This window comes from Lycorma delicatula, chromosome 13 (assembly GCF_047948215.1).
Source record: "Lycorma delicatula isolate Av1 chromosome 13, ASM4794821v1, whole genome shotgun sequence".
Taxonomy (NCBI): domain Eukaryota; kingdom Metazoa; phylum Arthropoda; class Insecta; order Hemiptera; family Fulgoridae; genus Lycorma; species Lycorma delicatula.
In genome coordinates, this window is record NC_134467.1 from 54,736,613 (window position 1) to 54,763,356 (window position 26,744).

At 31.7% G+C, this 26,744-nt stretch overlaps 1 protein-coding gene across 2 annotated transcripts in view; it reads left to right on the forward strand.

Annotated features, from left to right (window-relative positions):
* Window positions 1-26,744, forward strand: part of LOC142333906 (high affinity cationic amino acid transporter 1-like) — an 82,806-nt gene that overhangs the window by 23,948 nt on the left and 32,114 nt on the right. For both annotated transcript variants that reach the window (XM_075381502.1, XM_075381503.1), the window contains exons 5-8: window positions 1,552-1,656; window positions 7,455-7,610; window positions 14,889-15,013; window positions 19,326-19,423. In XM_075381502.1, coding sequence (XP_075237617.1) covers window positions 1,552-1,656; window positions 7,455-7,610; window positions 14,889-15,013; window positions 19,326-19,423 — 484 coding nt within the window. The remainder of the gene's footprint in view (window positions 1-1,551; window positions 1,657-7,454; window positions 7,611-14,888; window positions 15,014-19,325; window positions 19,424-26,744) is intronic.

Genomic DNA, 26,744 nt, shown 5'->3' on the forward strand with positions numbered 1-26,744 from the left:
TTGGTAAAAAAAATGTTATCTTAACACTTGGACATAAGTTGTGTAAGTTCTTAATTTCCTGTTGTTTGATTAAAATAGCAGCATGTATTGAGCAAGCTGAAAAGTGTGGCTAAGTATGATCTAGATTTCATCTTTAGGATAAACATGAATGATATAACTAGGATTTAAGGGTGTGATGTGGAAACAAGCAGTTAATGCAGCATTAGAGGAGCCTGAGGATTGAAGGAAATGGTATGGCAGATTTGAACTGCAAAAAAGTGCATACGCATAGTGGTTTTATGACACTAAGGGTATCATTCACTAACAATTTACTCTTGGTGATGCGATGAATTCTGACTCTAAATATAATATTTTGATGCACTTGAGAAAAGATTTGCGATCAAGTAATCCTAAACTTTATGAGTCTTTACCTAACCTTTTGACTTCAACTTCTTCCACAAAATGAAAATGAAGCCGGGTGGTTGATGCTTTGATGCTTGGAAGATCTCTGAGCACACTTCAGTTGCTGGACAGCCTTCTGGTAAAGATTCTGCTGATGATTTTGGCTGAGGAGCCAGGCCAAATGAGCAATAGTGGAGTTTTATAATGTACTTAGCAAAAGAAAGGATCGCTGAGAGAATCTAGACCCCTGCTTGGATTTCTCTTGTATTATATTTTTGTTGATGTTTTTGTTTTGTTTCAATGTTACTGTGTTGTTATTGTTTCGTGTAATATTTTTATGTTTCGTGTTATGTGTTGAACTCACTTTTACCTTTTACCTTTTACGGGTAGGTAGTTCAGTTCCTTGTTTAGTTAAGTCATTTCAGTCTTATTTAAGACTTGGTAAGATGTGTTTTGTTTTGAGTCGATTAAATAGTAGTACTTGATGGGAATGTCACTCTGGCAGTTGCATCAGGGCTAGAAATGCAGGGGGTGGCAGAGGGTGTCTTTCCCTACGGGAGTCAGGATCAGCCATGGAGGTGGTTTTGAGTTCACTGTATTCATTTATGTGAAGTTTATTTTGCTGGGAATGGTGGCTTTTTAAAGTAGGATAAGTTTATATATTTTTTTAGACTTAGTCCTGGAACTTTCTCACGCCACCCTAATGGCATAGAAATTTCGACTAATAATTCCAGAGTCTGAGCCGGTAGTCTACTTAAAAAAAAAAAAAAAATATATATATATATTATACATATACACACATTAATATCACTAAATAATATTACAATTTTTTTCCCCAAAATCACTGTAATTAGGAATCCTAAAGGAGATATCATTTTACTTAATATCTCTGATCACGGTACTAAATGATATAGAAATAAAAAAATCCCAGTGTCAGAGGCCAAGAAGAAAAATAAATCAATGAGTATTAAAACAATAAGAGCAACAACATATAATAAATTTCAATACGAAAATGATAGGATATTAACCTTTATAAATTACAACACATACAAAAAATGGTACCAGTAATTTTAATTTTTTTCATTTAATAATGCTGAAGATTTTTACTAATTTTTAAGAATTAAAATTTTCTTAAATATTAAAAATTTGTTTAATAAATTTTTGTTTCAGTTTTATTGGCATTTGGTGTCATGCTTTCTTCAGGTTGTAATAAAATGTTTACATCTGTAAATTTAATTACAATAATAATTCTTATAGCTGCTGGAATATATAAAGGTGAATTAATTCACTATATTAATTATTTATAGATTTATGTTTTTAAAGTACTCTGAAAATCAGTGGTTTACTCTGAGGTCTCTATTGTCATATTCATTACATTGATTCTTTATTTTATCTATTTCTGTATTTTAAATAATTTTTTCAAGAATCTAAATATCTGAAAGAGAGTTTGTAATGTAACTAAGAGATTAATTAAAAAAATGTTTTCTAACTGGAATCCCCAAAAAAGATCACACAAATTTCTATGATCCATTATTTACTTGAAACCCAATAGCTACATCCCCATAAGACATTGGATGATGTCAGATGATCTATTTTGTTTTATCAATTTTTTTTAAAGAAATAATAATAATTTATTCTTGAAATAACCTATTTCTGAAAATGTTAATTCAAATGAAAGATAAAATTGAGCTGCTTCAAAGTAATAATGACTAAAAGAAAGTCTCTTTAGATTTCTTTTAAAAAAAGGAGGGTGCTCTTATTGAAAATTCAAAAACAGCAGGTAGTGAGATTAGAAATACCAGTTTTGTTTTCAAAGTCCTTGGGTAGACAAAGAGATAATGCAGTCATAAAAAATGACTTTGATATTTGTCAAGTACAATTCTTTAGATGACTTGTGAAGTTTTAGATGCATGTGTTTAGTTGCTTGTTTTTGGCAATCGAAGAAAGCAAATGTTTTGAATTTTCTGAAAAATAGGTAAAACTGAAGTTTGAACTGTTATTAGTACTTTATTTTAAAAGGTTTAACTCGAGGGACATACAAAAAGAGTTAGATTCCAGTTTAAAGGATTTGTCACTTTCATTTTCAATGGTAAAAAAGTGGGCTGCAGAATTTAAACATAACTGTACATCTATTCAAGATGATAAATACTTGGAATTCCCAAAAACTGCTATTAGTGATGAAATTGTCACAAAAATCCTCAAAGCTGTATTAAATTATTGATACTTTGATAAACTGTATCCATTACATTTCACACAATATTTTTTTTTGTATATAAAAAAAATGTAAAAATATACAAAAGAAAGTGAAAATGTTTCTATATGCAGGAAAAGTCATGGTTATAATTTTTGGGGTTCTCTTGGTGTGGTGCTTATAGACTACTGGGAAAAGGCAGGATTGTAAGCGGGGAGTATTACACCTCACCACTGGACTGATTGAAGGGTGATATTCAGGCTGAATGTTCACACATAGCCAAAAGGAAAGTATACTTTCAGCAGTATAATGGACCTGCACACATGTCTGGGGCTGTTGCTGTAATACTTTATGACCTATGCTTTGAGGTACTTCCACATTCATCAGATTTAGCTCCCAGCGATTACTTTTTTCCCAAACCTTAAGAAATAGTTTACTAGACGAAGATTCACTTCAAATGATGAGATCAAAGATGAGACACTACTTATTTTACAGACCTGGACAAATCGCATTGTAATGAGGTTATTAAAAAGTTAGACAAATTGGTAGGTGACTTGAAAAATTAAAAAAAAATTTCTGAACATTATTTTCTTTCTTTGTCAGTCCAAGAACATTCAAAACGACCCTTTTATAATCAAAAACAAAATTATTTATTTATTTACTTTTACAACAACAGACTGTTGCCTTTTAACAGTTGCTAATATACGTTAATGAATTTTTGTAACATTGAAAAATATCATACCTGACTGGAACTTGGGACTTTAATCAAATACTACCATTTTGCCACAGAGATAAAAATAAATGCGGAAGTATTAAAAATGTAAAATAGTTTTTGATCTTGGGAAAATGTTTAAAAATATTTTCTGGGAATTATTGATTATTTAATTATTATAAAGTACAGTATAATTGAGTAAATCAATCCAGACAAAAATACAAATTATTAAAAAATCTAAAGTTAGAGGTATGAGAGGTTAGAGATTAGAGGCCGTGGTATAAGATGGTATTAACATATATGTATCAATAAATTATATTGTAAGCATATTCATTGTTATAATAATACTATTATAATAATCTTCATGAATGTTTACTTTTATATTAATCATCATGAAATAAATGAAAATTGTCTTTGAAAAATTATACTGTATGAACAAAATGTTTGATGGAAAAGATTGAGTTTTATACCATACTAGTCAGTCAGTGTTTGCTTTGCTTGCCCTTCTCGACTAAGTCTCCCTGCTGTGCCCCCACTGTGCTAGTTATTCTCATAGTTGTGGGAATAATACTGAAATAACAATTAAAGTCTGGAAAGCTTTCTTTCCTTCAACATTTCCCTTGTTCTTGACATGAAAGTTCTGATATACTTCTACTGTAGACAAACATATCCCTTTTCCATTACACTGAATACCTTATATCTCAGGAAGGGTTCAAGGTAGAGAGCTGAAAATCAGATATGTTATAAAATGCATATTTACATCGAAAAATGAAAACAGAAACAGTATTAGATTTTCATCAAAGAGGAAAAATTCACAACTTCAGCCCTGAGGGAGAGGACCTCGAGCTATGGCTTATAACCTTCCGTGAGATAACGCAATGTATACTGAAAATTTGAAAGCAACTGGTCAGTTGGTTCCAGCGTGATGTTTTTGCAAATGGACACAATCACCACAAATTTTCACATTTATATATTAGATACCTTGTCTTGAAAATTTCAATTTATTTAAAAGAAATCTTAGGAGTTATGATAAATAATGAATAAAAAAATACCTATTTTCCCTCTTTTTGTGATGTGCTATTTCAAATTTAAAAAAGTGTTTTAAGTATTGTTAAAGATAGTTCCTTATTTGCCATCTTGATAATTTTATGAAAACTTTTCAATATAACAGAAATTAAATAAAATCAAAAAAAATCTCTTTTTTGGCTTATTGTGTAGATAGATTTTTTTTTCACTGAACAATGTATTTTAATAATATTGTTCTTATTCATACGTCATTTCAAGTAATGACAACATGGAAAAATTGCCATGAATTTTTAAAATAGAATTTCTGCTGGCAATCTCATACTGTTATGGAGTATAGTTGCATTACATTGCTTCTCAGCAAAATTGCTGTGTAGACAAGTAATTGTATAATGCCTGCATTGTAATACATGTTTATGTGTAGTATTATGTCTTTTGTAATAATTGGTAGTGGAGTTTTCTAAAAATTCTAAGGGAAAGAATATGTTCCTTCACATCCCCTTTACTTTTCTGGGTATAACTCTATCGCTACTGCAGCAGCATAACTATGTAGGGAAAATATATCAATTGGCCATTGTTGCCACCTGTAGTCCAAAAATAAGTTACAGAAATTTCTGGAAGATGTAAGTACTTACATATGTACGTATGTGTTTTGGCCTGTATTTTGATTATATCTCTAGACTGCTTAATGAAAATTCTTTGAAAATGGTTCTACAAATTTCTGTATAAAAGCACTGATGGCATTCAATTTTGAGCAAAATAAAGAAGGAGCACTCATTATTTTGAATTTTAGACATTATTTATAGTAGTGATAGAAAATTGAGCTTTAGTGTGATGAAAGTGCTTTATAAGTTTTTTAAAATTCCAAAGTTTCAAGTCAACTATATTTAGGAGGAAATATATTTCTAAACAGTTTTTGCTTCACACCTTGAAAATTCATTGACCAGAAAAGTTGAACTTGGGCACAAATATTGTCTTATTTGTAACCAAGCTTTGGCCTAATTTTCACCCCGTCAGATAAAGGGTATATATATTATATATTATTCAACCCCGTCATGATATACATATTATAATCTTTTGAAGTAAACAATTTTTTTAGCCTTGTTGAATTACATTGTGCCAAGTCAAGCCGAGATGTGAAGTAAATAATAACTTCAATAAATAAACTTTTATGCCATAAATATAACAGGGCTGATTGAGAACCATATCTAAAATATCAGTTTTTTAAATTTTAATTTTGAAAATTGAAAATCCAATTGTATGTAGTATTATTGTAGATGACGTGGTAACTTTACAAAAAAGGAGCTTGCATAAGATTCAACTTAAGAATTAAAAATATTTTTTAATCTTATCTAATTTCTGATACTTTATCTGTTTTTCAAGCTGTGCTATTATTAAAAACATTATATGAAGTACCGAGTAGTTGTTGAGCAAGGGGGTCAAATGGCACCAAAAAGTTTTTAATAAATGTTTATTTCTCAGTTGTATTTTTAATAATGCATAATTTTTAATGTAAAACATCATTTGATCAAGGTCAAAGCAGAATCAAATTTTTTTACCGAGTACTTGGATCTTTTTTGCCCCTAAATATTCCGATTAATATGATTAATATTTAATTTTAATTACTTACGATGAATTAATATGAAATATTAATATCATTAATATTTCATAATTAAGTCATTAGTATTTAAAAACCCTGCAGTGCATTTGAGATAAAAATCTGTGCAGGGCAAAGTCAAGAAAGTTATGAAACCCTTTGCTAGCTTTTTTTTTTTGCATTCCGTTGTTAATTTAAATTATCTGTTTGTATAAGAGTATTGTTAAAAAACATTTACAATGTTCAGTGAATTAGAATTTTCACAGTTTTTGTGAGCTGAAGTAGTTGCTTTTTTTTAAATCACAATCATATTGAAATTGATTGTTAGAAAATTTATTTTAAAGCTTAAACAACAGTTAATGGTGTTTAAATACACAATTTTTTAAATAATCTATTAATAAAGTTATGAAACATTCAAATTACATAACTGCAAAAATGTGAAAAATAGTTATTGTTTGCACAAATTTGCTATTTCTCACTAAAAGTTTTCTTTTAATAAATTGAAACGCTGAGAAATTATGGAGGTAGGCCAAAACCTTTGGAAATGGTACATGACACCTGGCTCAAGGCAGATAACATTATGATGTGCTGCAGTGTATTGTGATGACGTTGTTAATACGGTAATGATTGATGAAAATTATTTAACTGACAAACTGAACTAATTTGATTTTTTGAAAAATATGTTTCATTTATCTAAAAAGGGTTTATTTCAGTATTGCGTATTGACAAAAGTGATGTTCTAACCCATGACAATGATAATGCTGATATTTGGCTAATAAAATGCATTGACAAATGTATGAATATTTACAAAATTTGAACTTCAGACAAATTATTTGATTTTAGAAAATAAAAGGTTGGCATTCAGTGAGACATTTATGAGAGTAAAGAAATAAAATTTTCTTTAAAAATGTCATCAATAATTGTTACACAGAAAATCCGGGCTTCTGCATTTACATTTAAAATAATATTAAAACAGTGTTTACCAAATAAATTTGTTTCAAAATACAAATACTTCATATTGTTGTTCTTTTCAAAACTTTATTTTCCTTTATTTTTTGAGGAGATTAGTAAGTAAGTGCATCTTTTAAGTAAAGGTATTAATTATATACCTCTTTGGTGGCACTTGTGGTTAGTCTTGCTTGGTCAATCTAAGTCAACTATTTAATGTTATGTATTCTGTTTTTTCTTATTCAACTACAAAAAAAAAAAAAATACATGTAAAAAATTTTAACTTTTCTAAGCCCCAAATTATGTATTTTTAAAAAAAATTTATCGACAGTTTTTTTTTTTTGAACTCCTCTGTTGGAAGATGAGAAATTTTTCTTATTATTGCTGTTTGGTTCAAGAGCCCAAATCTAGTGTTTGTCAAATTATATTCTCAAAACCTGAAAAGTGTTTAACTTAAAACTCTGAACAGAAAACAATTTCTGAATTAGATAGAAGCTTAAATTTTAAGTTAATTTAAATAACTTTTCATTAATTTAATGAAAAGTATTTTAAGTTTTGATCAGTTCAATCTTTGTCTATAAAAAGTGTTTTGATATTTTTAGCTGATTTCAACAATTGGTTTATAATACCATCTGATATACCAGAAGGTAAACAAGGTGGTTCTGGAGGTTTTTTACCATTTGGTGTGACTGGAGTCATTAGTGGAGCTGCTAAATGCTTTTATTCTTACACTGGATTTGATTGTGTTGCAACAACAGGTTCATTTATATTTATATATTTATTTTACTGAAATTAATCTTTTTAAGATTCATATTATTCCTCTGTATTGTTAACTTATATTTAAATTCTATTAAATAAACCATCTAATACAGAATAATGTGATAAAACACTAGTTTATGTACTTATTCATTAATAATATCACTGAAAACATTACTAAAGTCTACTATAAATAAATATTTAAACCAGCATACAAACCTAATAACAACATAATAGAATATTTAAAAAAAACAGAAAAAAATAATAAACAATGTGCGTGGAATTTATAAAATTAATTGTACGAGGGTTATTTTTTTTCAAGGTCCGATCGGTCACGAAATTAAAATCACTGTGAAAATAAAAAAAAAAGTTATTTGTAACAAGTACTTACATAGTTACGTTATTTCTCTACATAGTCGCCACTCCGATTTAGACATTTGTCGTAGCGTGGTACCGACTTTCCAATACCCTCGTCATAGAACGGGGCCGCCTGTGTTTTCAGCCATGTTTCTACGCACACATATTGCGGTACTTTTCTTTTTCCTGTTTAGCCTCCGGTAACTAGCGTTTAGATAATTATTCAGAGGATGATATGTATGAGTGTAAATGAAGTGTAGTCTTGTACATTCTCAGTTCGACCATTCCTGAGATGTGTGGTTAATTGAAACCCAACCACCAAAGAACAGCGGTATCCACGATATAGTATTCAAATCCGTGTAAAAATAAATGGCTTTACTAGGACTTGAACGGTGTAACTCTCGACTTAACCACTAGACGCGTTAACCACTAGACCAACCCGGTGGGTAGCCTTGCGGTACTGAAGTCTCTACTCACAATGGTGTAGAGAGCTGACCTTGAAATTTCGGGAAACGAATCGCTCAATACAGAAATTGTGAACCCACGATTTTCTCGAATCGCCTCATCCACTCGCTCAACGAGATCATCGGTTGACACTTGCTTCCTTCCCTGACCGCCTGCATCATGAACATCTGTACGTCCTGTTTTAAAGTTCCTGCACCATTGTCGCACTTTGCTCTCACTCATTGAAGTTTCACCGTACACATTACTTATTCGTCGATGAGTTTCAGCCGCATTACACCCCTCAGCCTGAAGAAATCGAATTACCGCACGCGCTTCACACTTGGCGGGAGATGCTATTGATGTAGACATGTTTACGTGCTACCCCTGCGTGTTCAGAACTACACGAAGTGACGCAGCGTAATTGAAGGCCATACTAGAGACGCTGCGCAACACATATGGGCAAAGGTTCATTCGTTTTTTGCGCGGGTTTTTATTTCGTGTCCGATCGGACCTTGAAAAAAATAACCCTCGTAAATATTTTGATGGTATTTATATAGGAAAAACAAATAGATCCTTTAAAACTAGATTTCTTAGACATTATAGAAATTAAAATAAATTTATTAGTATGGCAGATCATATAATAAACATTCTATTTCTGATATTAACACATATTTATAAAGTAATAAAGGTGACATAAAATTAAATTAATTAGAGAAATATTACATATATAAATACACACAAAATTTCAGTTTGATAAACCATCAGACAGTGTTTGAGGGAGACAGTCTTATAAAAACTGCAGCAGATAGCAGCACTTGTGTAAATTAATATGGAATTTTCATTATTTTGGTATTTTTATTTTAAAATTTTTATAATGCAATAACAGAATTATTTCAATCATGACTCAGGATTTGGGAACCTGCAAAAGTACTTTCATGAAAAATTAAGGTAAAATATGCCGTCTTATCTCAATGTATCTGTACTAGGTAGTTTATTTAAACCCACCAGTTTGGTGTAGTGGTGAATGCGTCTTCCCAAATCAGATGAATTGGAAGTTGAGAGTTCCAGCGTTCAAGTCCTAGTAAAGTCAATTATTTTTACACGGATTTTAATACTAGAACGTGGATACCGATGTTCTTTGGTGGTTGGGTTTCAATTAACCACACATCTCAGGAATGGTCGAACTGAGGTTGTACAAGACTATACTTCATTTACACTTATACATATCATCCTCTGAAGTATTATCTGAACTGTAATTACCAGAGGTGAAACAGGAAAAAGATAGAAAAAGAAAGGTAGTTTATTTAATAAAATATATATATATATATATATCACTTTGGTGGTTTATATTCATATAATACACACACCATCATTTAATTACCACAATAATTAGACAAGTTAAACTTACCTTATTAATTTCCAGTAATTAATATTGCGATGTTCTATCTTCAGTTGGTATTGAATTCTATAACTGCATTAAAATATATTAGTTTATAATTTGTCATTTTATTACAAATTATTTTCTGTTTTGAAATTTTGAATTGTATTATGTAGGTACATATATGTAAATTTTGTGTCCAGTACTGGAATGAATATGTGTATATATATATATATATATATATATATATATACTAATAATTTATTTAAATTAAATTTTTTGTAGTCTATATTTCCTCTGTACGTAAATTCTAATTACAAAATATAAACTTATTCAGCCACTCTACAAGTACAGAAATGAAGAACACTTACCTTACTTTTCTCTTTTCATCAAAGCGCTTTCAGGCCTCATCTTCAGTAATGTTTTTTAAAATTATTTATGTTTTTCTCTTTTCACGTTTACATTTTTGACAAGTTAAAATTTTTAGAACAAATATTTGTTGACTATAAATATTTTTAAAAAATGTTAAACGTTAATAATACTTAAAATTTCCTTAATATTTTATCTAATGTTAATACAGTACTGTACTGATTATCTGATTTTTTTATTTAAAATTTCTTGCCAATGTATTACCAACTTAAATAATATTTATAGGAATGTATAATCCATCAAATTCTGTCTGCAGATTTATTTGGCTGAATTTACATTTATATCTTTATATGTAAAATCTTTCTAAAATTTCTAATTTTTTATTATTACTTTCATATTCAATGTTTACTTTTTTAATTATTTCTAAATTATTTTCCAAATTAGTTATATTATGTTTGTTAATTATTAAATAAATGGTCTGCAACATTTGAGAAACCTTTTTTTTTTTTAAATGACCCTGAATGTTTTTAAATCTATCTTTAAATGATCTATTGTTTTTCCTGTATATATTTTCTCACAATTATTGCACTTTGTTTTATAAATACCAGAAGAATCATATTTATTTTTTACTATTTTATTATTATAATACTTATTTTAAATGTTTTAATATATGATTATCAGTTTTATAAGCAGGTTTATATTTTTTATTATTTTAAGCATTAATTAAGTTTTCTATAATTTTATTTATGTAGGAGTAGTTTATATAAATATTTTTATTATTTATATTTTCGGGTTTTAATGTAGCGATGTTTGTTTTATTGAAATATTTTGAATTATATTTTTTATATATATTATCAATCAATGAGGTATCATATCCATTTTTTATAGCTATATTCTTTATATTATTTATTTTGTTTATAGTTTGTGTATTTTATTGCTGCAGTAACCCAACTAAAAAATTTCTAAGAATTACAAAAGAATTTATATTTAAATATAAAATTATATATAATATTTATATATAAAATATATTTAAATACAAAGAAATATTTTATTATAATAATAAATTTAAATACCATAGTAGATTATACCCATATAAACCTTATGCCCCAAAACTTACCGGTCTGCCTAAATAATATAAAGAAGGTATCCTTGTGAGACCACTAATCAATTTTAAAACTGCTCCTAGTTATATAATTACTAAAATTATTGATAAAATAATTAGATCAAAGATTAAATTAGAATATAAATATAATATAAAAAATGAGTACGAATTAATTTATAAATTAAATATAAATAATAAAACAAAAATTATAAGCTTTGATATAACTAACATGTACCCCAGTATTTCCATTGATTATACAATTTCATTAATAAAAAACAAATTAATAAATACAGGTGATGACCAAAAGAATATAAATAATAATTAGAAACATTTGTAAACAAAATTATTTTGAATTTAGAAAACACCTTACTTATGGGTTACTCCTTATCTACAAGTATAAATTTATCTACAAGAGTTTGAAAGTAAAATTGTCTCTGGTATAAATCATGTGCATAAAATGTCATTATAGGTCAGATAATAGATGATCTTGTAGTTATATATGACCAACCAAGTATAAATAATAAACACAAAATAATTTTAAATAAATTAAATTCTTTTCATGAAACATTGAAATTGCATATATAAAAATTAAAATAGAAAACAAGTTTGTTTCATCTTCTTGAATTAACTCACCTAGAATGTGAAAAAAACTTCTTTTCTATTTTAATTTTTTAACAAAAGCTTTTTTACAATTAATATATATATATATAATTTATAATTTACAAACAACCAGATACACACATATGCAAAGTAAGATTGACCTGACCTTACCTTCAAGCCAAGTGTTAAAAATTCCTTCTCATTCAATAAGGCCTTTTCGGATATCTCTGATCCATCGTCAATTATTAAGACACTAATCAACAAAACATAGAGGTATTTGGTCTCCAAGGCTAAGACTAATTAAAATTGTTATTTATTTAGCGTATGGCACAAAAATATAACACCAGTTACAGTCAAAATTACAAATAAAGATTTAACAAATTAATATATGCTACTGATTCTGGAGTCGCCATCAGGAAATCTTCAGGATTCCCTTCATAAGCTGTCCCAGGGCAAACTTCTGTGATGTGTCTGACAGTTTGATTTTCACCACACTCACAAAGGGGCGTCAGTGTTTTACCCCATTTATACAGGAAATAGGCGCACCTACCATGCTGATTCTGTATTCTGTTTAGGGTTGACCATGTCTTACGTGGCAAATCAAAACCCAGCGGCCTTTGAGTAATACATGGGATTTGGTTATTGTGCTCTGTGGTCCATTCTCAACGCCAGGTGTCAGTTAGGTTAAATCCGTCCTCTGTGGCAGCAATTGCTGTTTTGATAGGTGGCTTTCTAGATCGAAGACGACCACGATTGGCATCCTCAATGTCCTCATGTATTGGCAAGTTATGATTGTCCATAATCTTCTTGTACTCTCTTACAAGAGCGTTCATACGGCGCAAGTTCGGAGGTGGTATGTGGCTCAATACCAGGAACCATTCCACAGGAGTAGACCTGATAACCCCGGCAATCATTCTCATAGTGTTGTTAAGTTGAGCATCAATTCTATGAACATAAGGGCTGTTAAGCCACAAAGGCACACAATATTCAGCAGCCGAGAAGACCAGGTTCAGAGCCGATGCTCCCCACGTCATTCCACAGAGCTATGTATGATGTTTCTCGCTCTCAATTTCCCTGCAGTTTTCATTAAGTGCTCCTTAAATGAAAGCGTTCTATCAAGTGTCACGCCTAGGTATTTCGGTGTCTTGTTATTAAAGAGCCATGTATCCTCGAATAGAATTTTAAGCTCCCTATTAGCAAACTTGTTACTCAGATGGAAGCATGACACCTCTGTTTTACTAGCATTCAGTTGGAAGCGCCATCTCTGGAAGTACTTTCCCAGTTTCTCCAGGTCGGACATCAGGACCTCCTCTGACTCTTCAAATGATCTACATTTTATTGTTAGCACCCAGTCATTGGCATAGCCATGCTTTTTAGATCTTGTCTTGGCATGTTCGAAACATAGAGGCTGATAAGGAGAGGTGCAAGAACCGACCCTTGTGGCAGGCCGTTCTTGAGTTTCCTCGGTGAGCTTATGTCGGATCACATGATAACTTGGAACAATTCATTCAGTTCAATTGCTATAACATCATATATCCTTTGACAGATTCTGTTGTAGATAAGCCTTTTTAGTAATTTTTATGTCACTGATAGCAATACTATAGGCTTGTAGCTCTTAGATAAGTTTGCTGGTTTCCCTGGTTTTAAAATGTCTACTACCTTCAATTGCTTGAACTCTCTAGTCATGCTACCGGTCTGCATTACGTCAGTGAAGAATCTGCCCAGCCAAAGTTTTGCGTATTTTCTGCAGTTTAATAAAAATTCCGGATTGATACCATCAAAACCTTGGTGCTTTCCCTGGAGCAACATCTTTGAGCGCTAACTCATTCTCTTCAAGTGTAAAAGGGTGAGCGTACTCAGTCTCTCCTGCCTTCCTCCTCAAGTTTCTTAGTTTGCGTTTTATCTCAATTGTGTGCGCCCTGTCTCTTGGTGCTCTGGATGTTGCCACTGTGTGGGATGCCACGGTGTTTGGGGAGACACCTGCTTTTGGTCTCTGAATAGGAGATCCGCTTCCTAATTTTCTTAGCAGAGTCCATGCATGACCACTCAAGGTCTGAAAGTTCAGGCTTCGCACCGTTTCTGACCATTTCTGTTGTCTTGCAGCACCGAGGCTATGGAGAAGCTTGTCTGCCATCTCTTGATCGCCTGACTCGAGGAAGCTTGGTTGGGAGAGAACTTCGCTATTTTGGGACCACCCTGGGATATATTCTCTGCGAAACCCTCTAGGGGTGCACTTCTTAGCGGTACTTGTTACTGCTCCAATAAATCTGCTCTAGTTTTTGCTGATTGGTGTTATCCAGCCTAGGCATTTATCCAGATCCCTAGAAAAATTTTTCCAATTAGCTTTTTTGAAGTTCCATCAAGGGTGGGTACAGAAGTCATGAGAGAAAGTCGAGTTAGTACCTGCCTCTATAATAACTGGATGGTGCTGGTGCTGTTTAATTTCAATTTAGTGAATCACCAAATAAATTTTGAACAGGATTATATATTTAAGTTGGCTTTAACATCTGATTAACAGATTTAATTAGTCTTACCCTTGGTGACCAAGTACCTCAATGTTTTGTTGATTATAGTGTCTTAATAACAGCCAATGGATCTGAGAGATCCAAAAAGGCCTTACTGAATGAGAGAGAATTTTTAACACTTGACTTGAAGGTAAGGTCAATCTTACTTTGTATATGTGTATATCTGGTGGTTTAAAAATTATAAATAATTAATTATATTCAACACACAGGGTGACATATATGAAAAATTAATATAAAATATATATATATATATATATATTTTATTAAATCATTTATTATTGATTGTATTCACATTGATGCATGTTTCATTCTATAAATACTGGAAATTTACTTACACAGATCAATCGTACACTTGAAACAAGAATTTTACAAATTGGTGAAGTTAAACATAAATAAGAAAAAGTTAATTATTTAATATAGTCAAACATCATATACAAAGCAAACACAGAATAATAGTACAAATTAACTAGTAAGCAATAATGAAACATTCTGTGTAATATTTTAGGTGAAGAAGCTAAAAATCCACAACGATTAATTCCACTAGCATTAATACTTACATTACTTACAGCATTAATCGCTTACCTCGGAATATCCACGTCTCTTACGTTGATGTGGCCTTATTATGATCAGGTACGTACATATAATATGTTCCTGTTTCAATATTACCTATTTTGCAGGGCTAAAATTTCTTAACTTTTCAGAGCGTATGAATTAGATGGTTTAGGAGTTCTGGCTTTATATGATTAGCACCTCAGCTCTATGATGGGATTTTGTTCAACCATTGGTTTGGAAAAGGAGTCTATGGGTAGGTTTGCAGTTATCCTGAATCAAATCTCACAAATACCACGATAGCAGTAATTCTAAATCTCCACACCCTTATCTAGTGGTTTTTCATTGTAGAATCTAGAAAAGATGTATATCTAGTAGACTGCATTAAGACCAAAATCTAATTCTCTATCTAATCTAATTTCACTGTCTGTTATAGTGGACTGATGTATGCATGTGGCTTTATGTATTGCTTATACTAAATGCATTCATCTGTTTGACTCTTTTATACCATGATTAAATCTATAGGAACTGTAGATGAAAATTTGAATATTGAGAGAAATAAAATATCGATGTATCATAATGGATGAATACTTTAATGTTTATTTTTACCATATTTTTGAGTAATAATATCTCATATTAATGATTTAAAGAACTTATTTCATTGTAATATTTATTATAATGCAGAATTGTTAAAGCATTTTTAATTTGATCATGAGCTTCAGATATGTTCTTACTAGTCAACCAGGAATCCCTCCTATGACACCTATAAAATATTTATTGCTTTTGGTAATATTATCTAGTATCCTGTATCGCTATTACTGAAAATTATAACTGGGTTTTTATGCATCACTTTTATACCAGTTGTCAGTGATTACATGTATGATTTTCTTTGAAGCACTGAGGATCTCTACACAAATCTGTTGTCTGTGACAAATTATGGGCTGCTTATTTTGTAGTTCAATTGTAAAAATAAAAATCCTCTTTGAATTTAAGTTTCTTTTTTGTCATAGATTAACCTTTTTTTTTTATTAAAAGAATTCAAATGATTTAGATCCTTTGACTATGAAATAGGAAAAGAAAGTGGAATGTAGGAAGCAAACAAAGATTAAGGAAAAGTGGTTTTTGTTTTATTCAAGAGCAATCTAATCATTAAAAAATTTCTATTGGCTTTTAATTTTTTTTTGTTTTTTTGTATCCTTCTTAGTTACTGATTGTTATTCGTTCAGAAATACATTTCAAGTCATAAATGGTTATTTAAGACTTATATAAAAAATAAGATTTATTTTTATTCTACAGAGTGGTCCAAAAGTTGCAGTACAGCCTATTATTTCAGAAGTTGTAAAGAGAATGAAACATTTGGATACACCAACGAAAATTAGGTATGAGGGGGCCACCTTTAGGGAATAACACAATAATGGCTGCCATTTTGAATCGCCATCCATTTATTTAAACGGGTAAGGGATCATGTGATGTATCAGGACAGATTGAAATTTTACTAGGAATTCATTTCTCCAATCAGATTTCACATAACTGTTACAGTGTAGAAGGTATTGGCATCCAAAAGTTTGAAAATTTTATTCTTTGCACGTGACATATGATGGCTTTGATTAAGGAAGAGTGAATTGAGGTGATCCTATTGAGGTGATGTCTGGTGAACAAAGCAGTAGAGTCGTTGCAGCAGATTTCAACAGGCACCACCCAGAGAGACCACTGATTTCGCATAACACTGTTGCATGTCTCATATCCAAATTCAAGGAAACTGGAAATGTGTCTGACAGGCGACGTAGTGATCATCCCAGATCTTCCGCTGATGAAACAACCTTGACGATGGTCTTGACTGCCTTTGGGAGGATCCCACAATGCAGCACTCGATGTCTTGCAAGTGAAATTGGTCTTAGTCGTTCCTCTATTCTGTGTATTCTTCATAGCAACAAATGGACCTAGTTAAGGTGCAAAAACTTTCAGACCCAGGACGACCCAGACAGATGTGTCGAGTTCTCTACGTGGGCATTACATCAATATCAGAACAACCCTACATTCCACAGCGTATCCTATTCAATGACGAGGCAATGTTTTATGTCAGTGGTGAGGTAAACCAGCAGAATCACCGATATTGGTGTAATGAAAATCCTAACTGGATTGACCCATCCAATGTTGTTAGAGATGTTAAAATGGAACCCTTAATTCCGAGTAATACTTGGACATGCTGAGAGATACTGTCTTTCCTTCCCTTTTAAATGAAGATGGAACATTCCCTTCGTTTTTTCACGATGGTGCTCCGCCACACTTTGGGCTAAATGTTCGTCAGTGGCTTGATGTCCAATTGCCTGGGCAACAGATTTGTGGCATGGCCCAATGGAATGGGCATGAAGATCACCCAACCTCACACCTATGGATTTTTATTTGTGGAGGCATTTGAAGCAACTTGTTTACGCAAAGAAAATTCGTGATGTTCACCATCTGCAACAAAGAATTATGCTGTGCTGCATGGAAATTGCACCAGAAGTGCTTCTGCAAGTAACTGCTGACTGGATTAAGCGACTGGAGTTATGCATTCAACAAAACGGTTAACATATTGAACACATCATGTAGCCCTCCAATGCCAATTTTAGATGCCAATAACTCCTACACTGTAACAGTTACGTGAAATCTGATTCCAGAAATGAATTCCTGGTAAAATTTCAATCTGATTTGATATGTCACGTGACCCCATTCCCATTTAAATAAATTGAGGGTGATTCAAAATGGCAGCCATTGTTTTGTTATGCCCCAAAGGTGGGCCCTCACACATAACTTACGTTAGTGTATCCAAATGTTTTATTTTCTTTACAACTTCTGAAATAATAGGCTGTACTGTGACTTTTGAACCATCTGTAGTGATCATATAATGCAATAGTTTTGAAATGCCCCTATGAGATTTTTATAATTAATTATACATTTAAGTGAATAAAAGTAGCGACTACTTTTTTAAAAATGTATGTATGTATGCTTTTTTATACATGAGGGTTGTTCAGTAATTAAAAAGGCAAATGATAATGATAGAAAAACTATTTAATAGAATAAACTGAAACTGTCTGTCGCTCAAGTCGGCATTCCTGACAAAAAATAGCAGCTCTTTGAAAATAATTTTTATTACAAGCCCTTTTGCTTATTTCAAAATGTCAGATTTGCTTGAAATGTACTGTGGAAGAACAGCGTGGTGTGATATCTTTATTTTCTAAAAGTGTGAAACTACTGAAAATTCACTTGTGGATGTTGAAATGGTGTGTGAAAAAGGGTATTTACAGTGCAAATTTTTATAAGTAAATTGAATAATTTATATTGCGTGTAACAAGTGTCATCAACTTTCATTGTAGCAGAAGACCAGTGAAAGTTTTGACTGACCCTTTGCAAAATTGCATTAATGATCATATTTGCAAGGAAAGAACAAAAAGATCTGGGAAATTGCTGAAATTTTTAGTGTAAATATCGGCACTAAATTAGTTTAGTGTAAATATCCACTATCCATGATTAGCTGAATTACTGCAAATTGTGTTTGAGGTGGGCTCAGAGAAGATAAACTGAAAATCACATAGACACCCGAATTAATATTTCTACAAAACTTAAACGACTTTTAGAAGGTAATGCTTTTAACAAAAGTAACTGGGAATTTTAAATTGCATTGTAATGAAACTTTGATTCATATTTTGAACTGGCATTCAAATGTGAGAGGTTGGAGTGGAAACATCTGAGTTTGCCTAAAAAAAAAATATTCAAAACCTACACGTTAGTCAAGTAAAGTGATGCTAACAATGTTTTGCAACTATAAAGGCCCAATCTATTTTGATTACTTGAAAGAACAACATACAATCAATGGTGAGTAATACTATGACTTGCTAGAAAATAAAGTGAAACCTGCAATAAGAAGGAAAAATCCTGATTCTCTAACAAAAGGTATAATTCTTCTTCGTCATAACACCTGCACCTGTCCAATTTAAAAAAAAAAAACACTGGAAGCTATTCAAAAGTTGGTTTTGAAGATGTTGTCATACCACCTTAGAGTCGTGATGTCTGACAAGGATTTTTTTTTGTCAATCCTCTCAAAGAGTTTTTACATGGACAAGTCCAGCAACAATGAGTAGGTCAAAATTGGCTTAGACACCAAGGGGAACACTTGTTTACTCCTGGAATAAGACATTTCACAGAAAGATGAGATAAGTATCTAAATGTAGTTACCAGGGGATTATGTTAAAAGTAGTCTTTTAGTAGAAAAGTTTCATTGTTGAAACTTATGTTGAAAAGTAGCATTAGTTTCATTGCTGTCTAATAAATAATAATTTTTCCTCTACTAATTGTTGTGTGATTCTCTTATAAATATTTACAGTACTTAATAGTGTGATTATTTTTATTTCAGAACATTAGAGCACCGTTTCCATATGCATTTGATAAAACTGGTTTAACTAGTGTCAGGTGGATAGTTATAACTGGAGCATTGTGTGCTATGTTTGCATGGTTTGTGGAAATTTTTTTATAGTTTGTCAATATGCATTAAATTTACACAGCTTATTATATAATTTATGTTAAAAATCACTAATATGATTAGAAAATGTTTTTTTTTTTTTTTTTTTTTTTTTTTTAAATACTGAGGTTTCTTTTTAGTTTTATTTTTAAGCTATATCAATTATTAAGGCCATTGATGAATATGTCAGGGTAATTTATTATATATATTTCTCATCTTACTTGGTAAGTGAAACCAGGATGTTCCTGAACATCAAACTTTGATTTACATATTATATCTGTAATTAATACGAGGTGAAGTAAACGGTACTGTTTCACTTGATACTTTGAAAACACTTAGATCAGAACTATTCTTAGTATTTTTGACTCTTCAGTAATCTTATGTTAGATTTACCGTAATTCTTGCATTACATGACACGCCTTTCTTCAAAATTTATGTTAAAATGAAAATTGTTCAAAATGAGGTATGAAAATGATCTATATTAATAATGAAGAACCATATTAATAATAACATTAAATTATTTTTTATATTAACAAACATAATATACACTTAAGTAATGATAATTAATAATCCATTGTTACTAATATTGTTTTGTTATCTACTACCACTTGAAAAAAAAACAAGAAAGATTAAAAAACTAATGAAATATGTACAATTATATTTAATAAAAATATAAGTAAAATAATTAATGTAATTATTATGTAGGAATTTATTATTAGGAATATGTATTATCTACATAATTTTCAACTGGTTTTTGATTGTTTGGTACTTCTTAGGAACTAGGCCAATGAATTTCCATCTATTAAAACACTTCTAATAACTTATAGCAGAGTACAACAAATGTCAACTTTATGATCGACTTGCAACCATTAGATTAGATTTTATCACATAATAGTGAGAATTATAGTATATCTTTGAGACTGATAAATGATATACTAAATTATTTAAATATTATTATTGTAATAAAATTACATTGAAAAATAGATATAAGAAAAAACTTTTCAAATTTTGCTGGTTACCTTAACCCATACCTATTACCAATAATTGGTAAGATTTCTTAGTTTGCTGTTGCAGCATGTGTTTTTTCTTAATAATTACTGATTATAACACTACAATGTTTGATAAAAAAAAACTATATTAACTATTTAAAAAACATTACTTATTTTTTTCCCTTTCTAAAGCAGTAAGTGCTATTTAATCAGATAATAGTTGTAATTCTGCTACTGTAATGCTTATAAATAAATTATTCTTTAACATAAATATTATTGTCTTATATTTTTACATAAGACCGTTATGCAGATACAGGTGTCCTGGGAAGTATCGGCCAAATTTAAGGGACTGATTCAGGGCATAACAGTAAAAAAAGAAAATCATTTGGACAAATGCTATATCTCGTTTCGCTTTCTCCTTCTCTGGAATTTTGTGTTTTTTTAATAAAAATGTACATTTTAACAATGGATTGATATATTTTAATAACATTTAGTGTACATAACCTAACAAGAACTATAAAATAAATTAGTTTGTTGAAAATTCCAAAATGATGGATGTGCATTTAAATTCTTTAATTATTATTATTATTATTATTATCTTTTATGACTGCATAGGATCATTTTAGTCAATCCATTACCCAAGTTTTTTTGATGGGACTTTGGACCTTGTGGTTCTTGCAGTAATTTTTTATATATTCCGATCTTTGTGCCCTTTCTAGTGTTTAAAATGTTTGTGTTGTGAGTTCTTTCTTGTGAATGTAAAGCAAGTATTTTTGTTCTTAATTTTCTTGTTTAATTTTATCTTATCTGTGGTATCTTCTGCTGTAAGGCCAATTTCCTTCAGATCCTCTCTTATTTCTCTGATTCATCTGCATTCTGTCTCAGTGTTTTTCGAGTTGAGATTGTACTGTACTAGCTGTTTTAGAAATCTTGAATCTTGCATCCTCAAGATATGTCCAAAGAATCCTAGTCTTCTCTTACGCATGGTATCAACGATGGGTTCTAACTCTTTGTTGGGCATTATCCACCACAACACTGCCTGTCTTTCTGGTAATTTTTGTTGATAATTCTTTTTTTTGATTTTCTGGAATCTGTTCATCTTTGATTGTTCATTCAGGTGGAAGAGTGTTTCTGCTGTGTAGGTGGTTTCTTTTTTTATAACTGTGTTATGGTGTTGTGTCTTATTTTTGCATTTATGAATAAACTTTTTTACTGTAGGTGTAGCAGGTTAATTTTGTGCTTAAGCTAGTTTGTCTGTTCTTGTTTGGATTGAGGTTTTTTATCTAGGTTGTTTGTTATTATTTCTCTGAGGTATTTAAAGGGATTAAAGGAGGTTACTATTTTGATTTTATTACTGTTTATGTTAACTTCTTTTAATTGTGTTGGTTTTAGGAGCATTATTTCTATTTTTTCTAATGATATTTTGAGGCAAAATTTATTTGTTGTGTTTTGAAGTTCCAATATCTGTGATTCTAACTCTTTGTACATAACTTTGTTGGATACAATCCATCACTGCTAGTCTTTCTGCTGCTTTTTATTGATTAAGGTTCTTCCAATTCTTCTTTTTCGATTTTCTGGAGCCTGTTTTTTATTGTTTGTTGAGATGGAAGAGTGTTTCTGTTGCATAAGTGGTTTCTGGTTTTATAACTATGTTGTAGTGTCTAATTTTTGCGTTTATTAATAGGCATTTTTTATTGTAAGTGTAACAGGTCAATTTTTGAGCTTTAACTAATTTGTTTCTTCTCGTTTAGATTAAGGTTTTTTTCACTTAGGTTGTTTGTTACTATTTCTCCAAGGCATTTAAATTCTATTACTATTTTGGTTTTATTATCGTTTATGTTTATTTCTTTTAATCGTGTTGGTTTTTGGGGCATAATTTCTGTCTTTTCAAATGATATTTTGGTGCCAATTTTATTTGAAATGTTTTGAATTCATAATATCAGTGATTTAGCTTTGTTGATGACATTTGCTATCAGTGCCAAGTTGTCAGCGAAACCAAAACAGTTTGTTTTGATTTTTTGGCCTATTTTTACTTATATGGGGCATTTTTTGAGCCATTCATTCATTACCATTTCTAAACTGTGGAGGGCTGGATGGATATTCAAAATTTAAAGATTTCTGTGCACAAGACGAAGTTTATGCATCTCAAGGGTGCAAACAAATTATTGTACAGTCGAAACCCCACATTAAGTATAATGGCTGTGTAATCAGCTGAGTGAGAGTTCATAAGTACCTAGGTGTTTTGTTTGATGAGAAGTTGCTGTTCAGCAACCACATTAGGTAAGTAGCGGTGAACACCATCTCACTGCGCAAACTTAGGAGGATTGCTCGGAAGTACTATGGGTGGTCTGGCCGTCAAATGTACATGATGTACTGAGGTGTCTTCGAAAGCATGACCTCTTATGCGGCGCCCGTTTGGGGACATAGGTTGGATGTGAATCCCTTGCTCAAAATTTCAGGAGTATCCAGTGCAGAGCCTTAATTGTATGCGCCAGTGTTTTTAAAACAACCTCCTACAAGGCTACCACCGTATTGGGAAAGGCTCTCCCAATCGATTTAGTGGTGAAAGTTCGGGCAGCCATCTGGAGAATGCGAAGAGGCCGGGAGGCCGAGGTATTTGGGACGCAGTTTTGAGCCGAGCCAGTACTGGAGTGGAATGGTGATCACAATAAACCGGATCTAAATTTCATTTGGTTGCCCATCTCCCGCCTGTGAAAGAGGCTGCAGAGCCTTGTGATGGATGCATGGCAGTTGAAATGGGACACCATGACTAAGGGAAGGTCCCTGTACAAGTTTGTATTTAATGGCAACAGGTGCCCAGGTGCTCACCAACCATGTTAATTTGAACCAATATCTATTTCGGTTCTGCCTGGCAGCTGATGAGCTGTGCGTCTGCGGGGAGGTCCAGTCAAATGAACACCTGATGTTTGACTGCCCTGCTCTTGGTTGGGGGGGGGGGAGACAGAGACCAACCAGGCCACCCTGGAGATTAGAAGTCAAGGGAAAAATTGGCAACTTGCAAATAGCGAATCAATGTTGTGGCGAGAGCCGCATTATTGGATCGTGTGAGAGTTTCTTGATGCGATAACTATGTTCAACTGACATCAATAGTTTACCTAAGGTAAGACTCCTACTACATTGCTGTTGGAAGCTAACCTAGAAATATATGGCTGACCACCAGCCAATGAAAGCTCCAAGCACTTTAATGTGGTGGACAGGTACTTGCTGGCATTCAGTGACCTGGATGTGGCAGTGAATTGTTGTCTAGACAAAGTAAATTTTAATTTATGGATGTCATATGTATTTTTAATAGTTGACGGGGTGCGTCTACCCACTTTAGTAAACATATGACAAGTTAGCGGTTGGGACATGTAAGCCGGTGGTGTATGGCACCATGCTTAGTCCGCTCACACTGTTAGGTAAACTCTAGGAGCTATTTAGGACACTGGTCGCTAAACTGTTTCGAGGCTCAGTAGCAGTTTGTGGCACAGATATTCAGTCTTATGCTTTAGGGCGACCGAATCGGGTGGTGACGGGAGAAATGCCAAGCAAACCAAATTACCATTTCTAGAGCACAGATGAATATTAGCAGTGACAGTCCATCACCTTGGTGCAGTCCTGTTTTAATCTCAGATGGTTCTGAGAGCTCACCTCTGAATTTTACCTTTGACTTAGTGTCGGTGAGGTTCAGTTTTATCTTATATGGATGAGGGCTGTTGTTCAGTGTTCTGGTAGTTCTTCTTTGATCCAAATGTTGATAAGCTGTTGAGGGAAATTTTTGCTGATCTTCCTGCAGATTTCCAGATTCTACAAAAGTCTGACCTTCTCCTGCTGCTTTGTAATTCTTCATCTCATCCATTGCTTGGTAGACTTTTTTTTTATTGTGGGAGGATTGATGTTTTCTGGTGGTGTTGGTGTTGAAGTTTAGGAGTTCTGTTGGTTCTTCGCAATTTAGGAGTTTGTTGAAATATTTAGCTAGGATTTCCGTGTTATCTTTATTGTTATGGGTCAGTTTTCATTCTTTATTAGTAGGGTTGGGGGTTTGTATTTTTGGCACTGATTTTTGAAGGTTTTGTAGGAGTCTCTCAACTGTGTTTTATTGAATTCTTCTTCTATTGAGTTCAGTGTGTCTTCATGGTGTTGTCTTTTATTTTCCTTATGGTTTGGGTGGTTTCTTTTCTTTGTTTTACTAGATTTTGGAAGAATGTTTCTGATTTTTGCAATTGGTGAAATACCCATGTCTTTTCTCTACTTTCTTTACTTTCACATTCACTGTTCCATCATTGATATTTTTTATGGGATTTTATTGGGGCTAATTCTCCTGTGATTTGTGTAATGTTGACTAGATTTTTGAGTTTATTCATGATTGCTATTTTTCGGTTGCTTTTTGGTAATTGTCATTCTTGATTAGTTGGGTAGAGCCCATTTTTCTTTTAGTTTTGGGGACTTGGTCTTGTTGCTCTCTTTGGGGAGTAAATTTAATTTTAATTTTCACTATGTAGTGATCTGAGCCTGTGTCTACTCCTTGAAGGATTTTTACATTGTAGATTTCCTTGTGGTGGTATTTGTCCCTGAAGATATGATATAGTTGCCATCTCCTTTAGTGTAGTCAGGGTGTGTCCAGGTTGTGTTCCTGCGGTTTCCTCTTTGTAACACTCTTGTAGATTCCTCAAAATCTTGTAGATTTTGAGATAGGTTGTGGTTTCTGCAGAGATTGACGAGTCTGTCAATTTTTGTTTCTTTTGTTCTGGACAGGTCATTTTCCGATTGTTGGAATATCTTATTTTTCTGCCTAGATGAACATTGAAATAGGTTAAGTAGATTCCAAAAATCTTCCGTTTCTTTACGGTATTCTGGAGAGTTATTTTTTATTATTAGTGGGTGCATTGGCATTTATTATAGTGTTTATTTTATTAAATGCTTTTAGGATGATTGTTGAGATTCTTGGGGGAATTGTGACTTGAATTCTTGTATGGAGTTTATTATTTTGAGGCTGACTAAAAAGCCTGTTCCAAACTGTGGACATTTTTCATCACTCACTTTCCATTGTGTCCTGGTCGGTGTTTCTTATTTCCTGCAGACTCATGATGAAAATTTTCTGTTGGTCCAATAGGCCAGTTATTATTTTTAGTTACCAATTTGCATAAGTGAGTTTACATTGTGTGCGTAAATGTAGGTGAATAGCTTTGGTTTGATTTTGGACTTTGTACTTATCTTGTTCATGTGTGTAGTATTGGTTCATTCCAATGCTTTTGACCACATATCTTCTAAGTGGCAGCCCACTGTATCTGAATGCTACCTTCTCTGAACTCTAGTGTTGCTTGGTTCAGCCGATGGACTATTCCTTAAGAGACATTTCATGGTTCACTGTCAAGGGGGTCACTTGTGGTGGGACTAGGTCCCGAGTTACAATTCTAGATGTGATCTAGCGAGATGATAGTGAGGTGTGATTTTATGTTAAATAAGCTGTGAAGTTTGTTTAGATTCAGTTCACTAGACAAATTTTGTTCTATTTGTTCTGAATATATCCAGGCATACCTCATGGAGGCTCAATCCAACTTTTTTAAAAGTTGTTATTTTGGAGAAAAGTTATGAAGTTTGATCCTAAACATTATGCCCTCTTCAATTATAAATAGCTCTTTAAATATTAGTTTTATCAAATTATGTTCTAGTTAGATTAAGGGTTGGCCTATTATTTTGAAAAAAAATATATAATACACCGCATTTTTGGTCAAATCTGTTGATAAAGAGCTGAGTTGAAATTGTTGTAATAAAAATTATGCAATTAGATAATTTTATTCCCATTGTATTATTACTAATAATTGAAGTTATTATTAATTATATTTAATTCAATTAGTGGAAGAAGGGAAACAAAAATGTCTTTCTTATAATAAAATAAACTAAATTTGTCAAATTCATGCAAATAAAAAATCAACTGAAAGTTTTTTTACAATATCTGCCTATATTAGTGATAAGAGCTATTTTTAGTATATTATAATTTAGTATTGTTAAACTTTCACACACAATATTTTTAACAATACAGTATAAATATAATTACCACTTCTTTCAAGTTAAATTTTTCCTTAATCCAAATAGAATTAAGATTACTATTTGATTATTATTGATTGATTGATTGAATAAACTGAATTATTTTGAATTTTGGGCAAATAATGCTTTATAATTTTTAATTTTATGTATAATGCATTATGTTTATATTTCATTTAATACCTGAAAAATTAAAAAAAAATATTTTTACTCTTGTACCAAAAGCATAATATTAATTAACATGTATGAAAAATAAATTTATTATTTTAATCATCATACC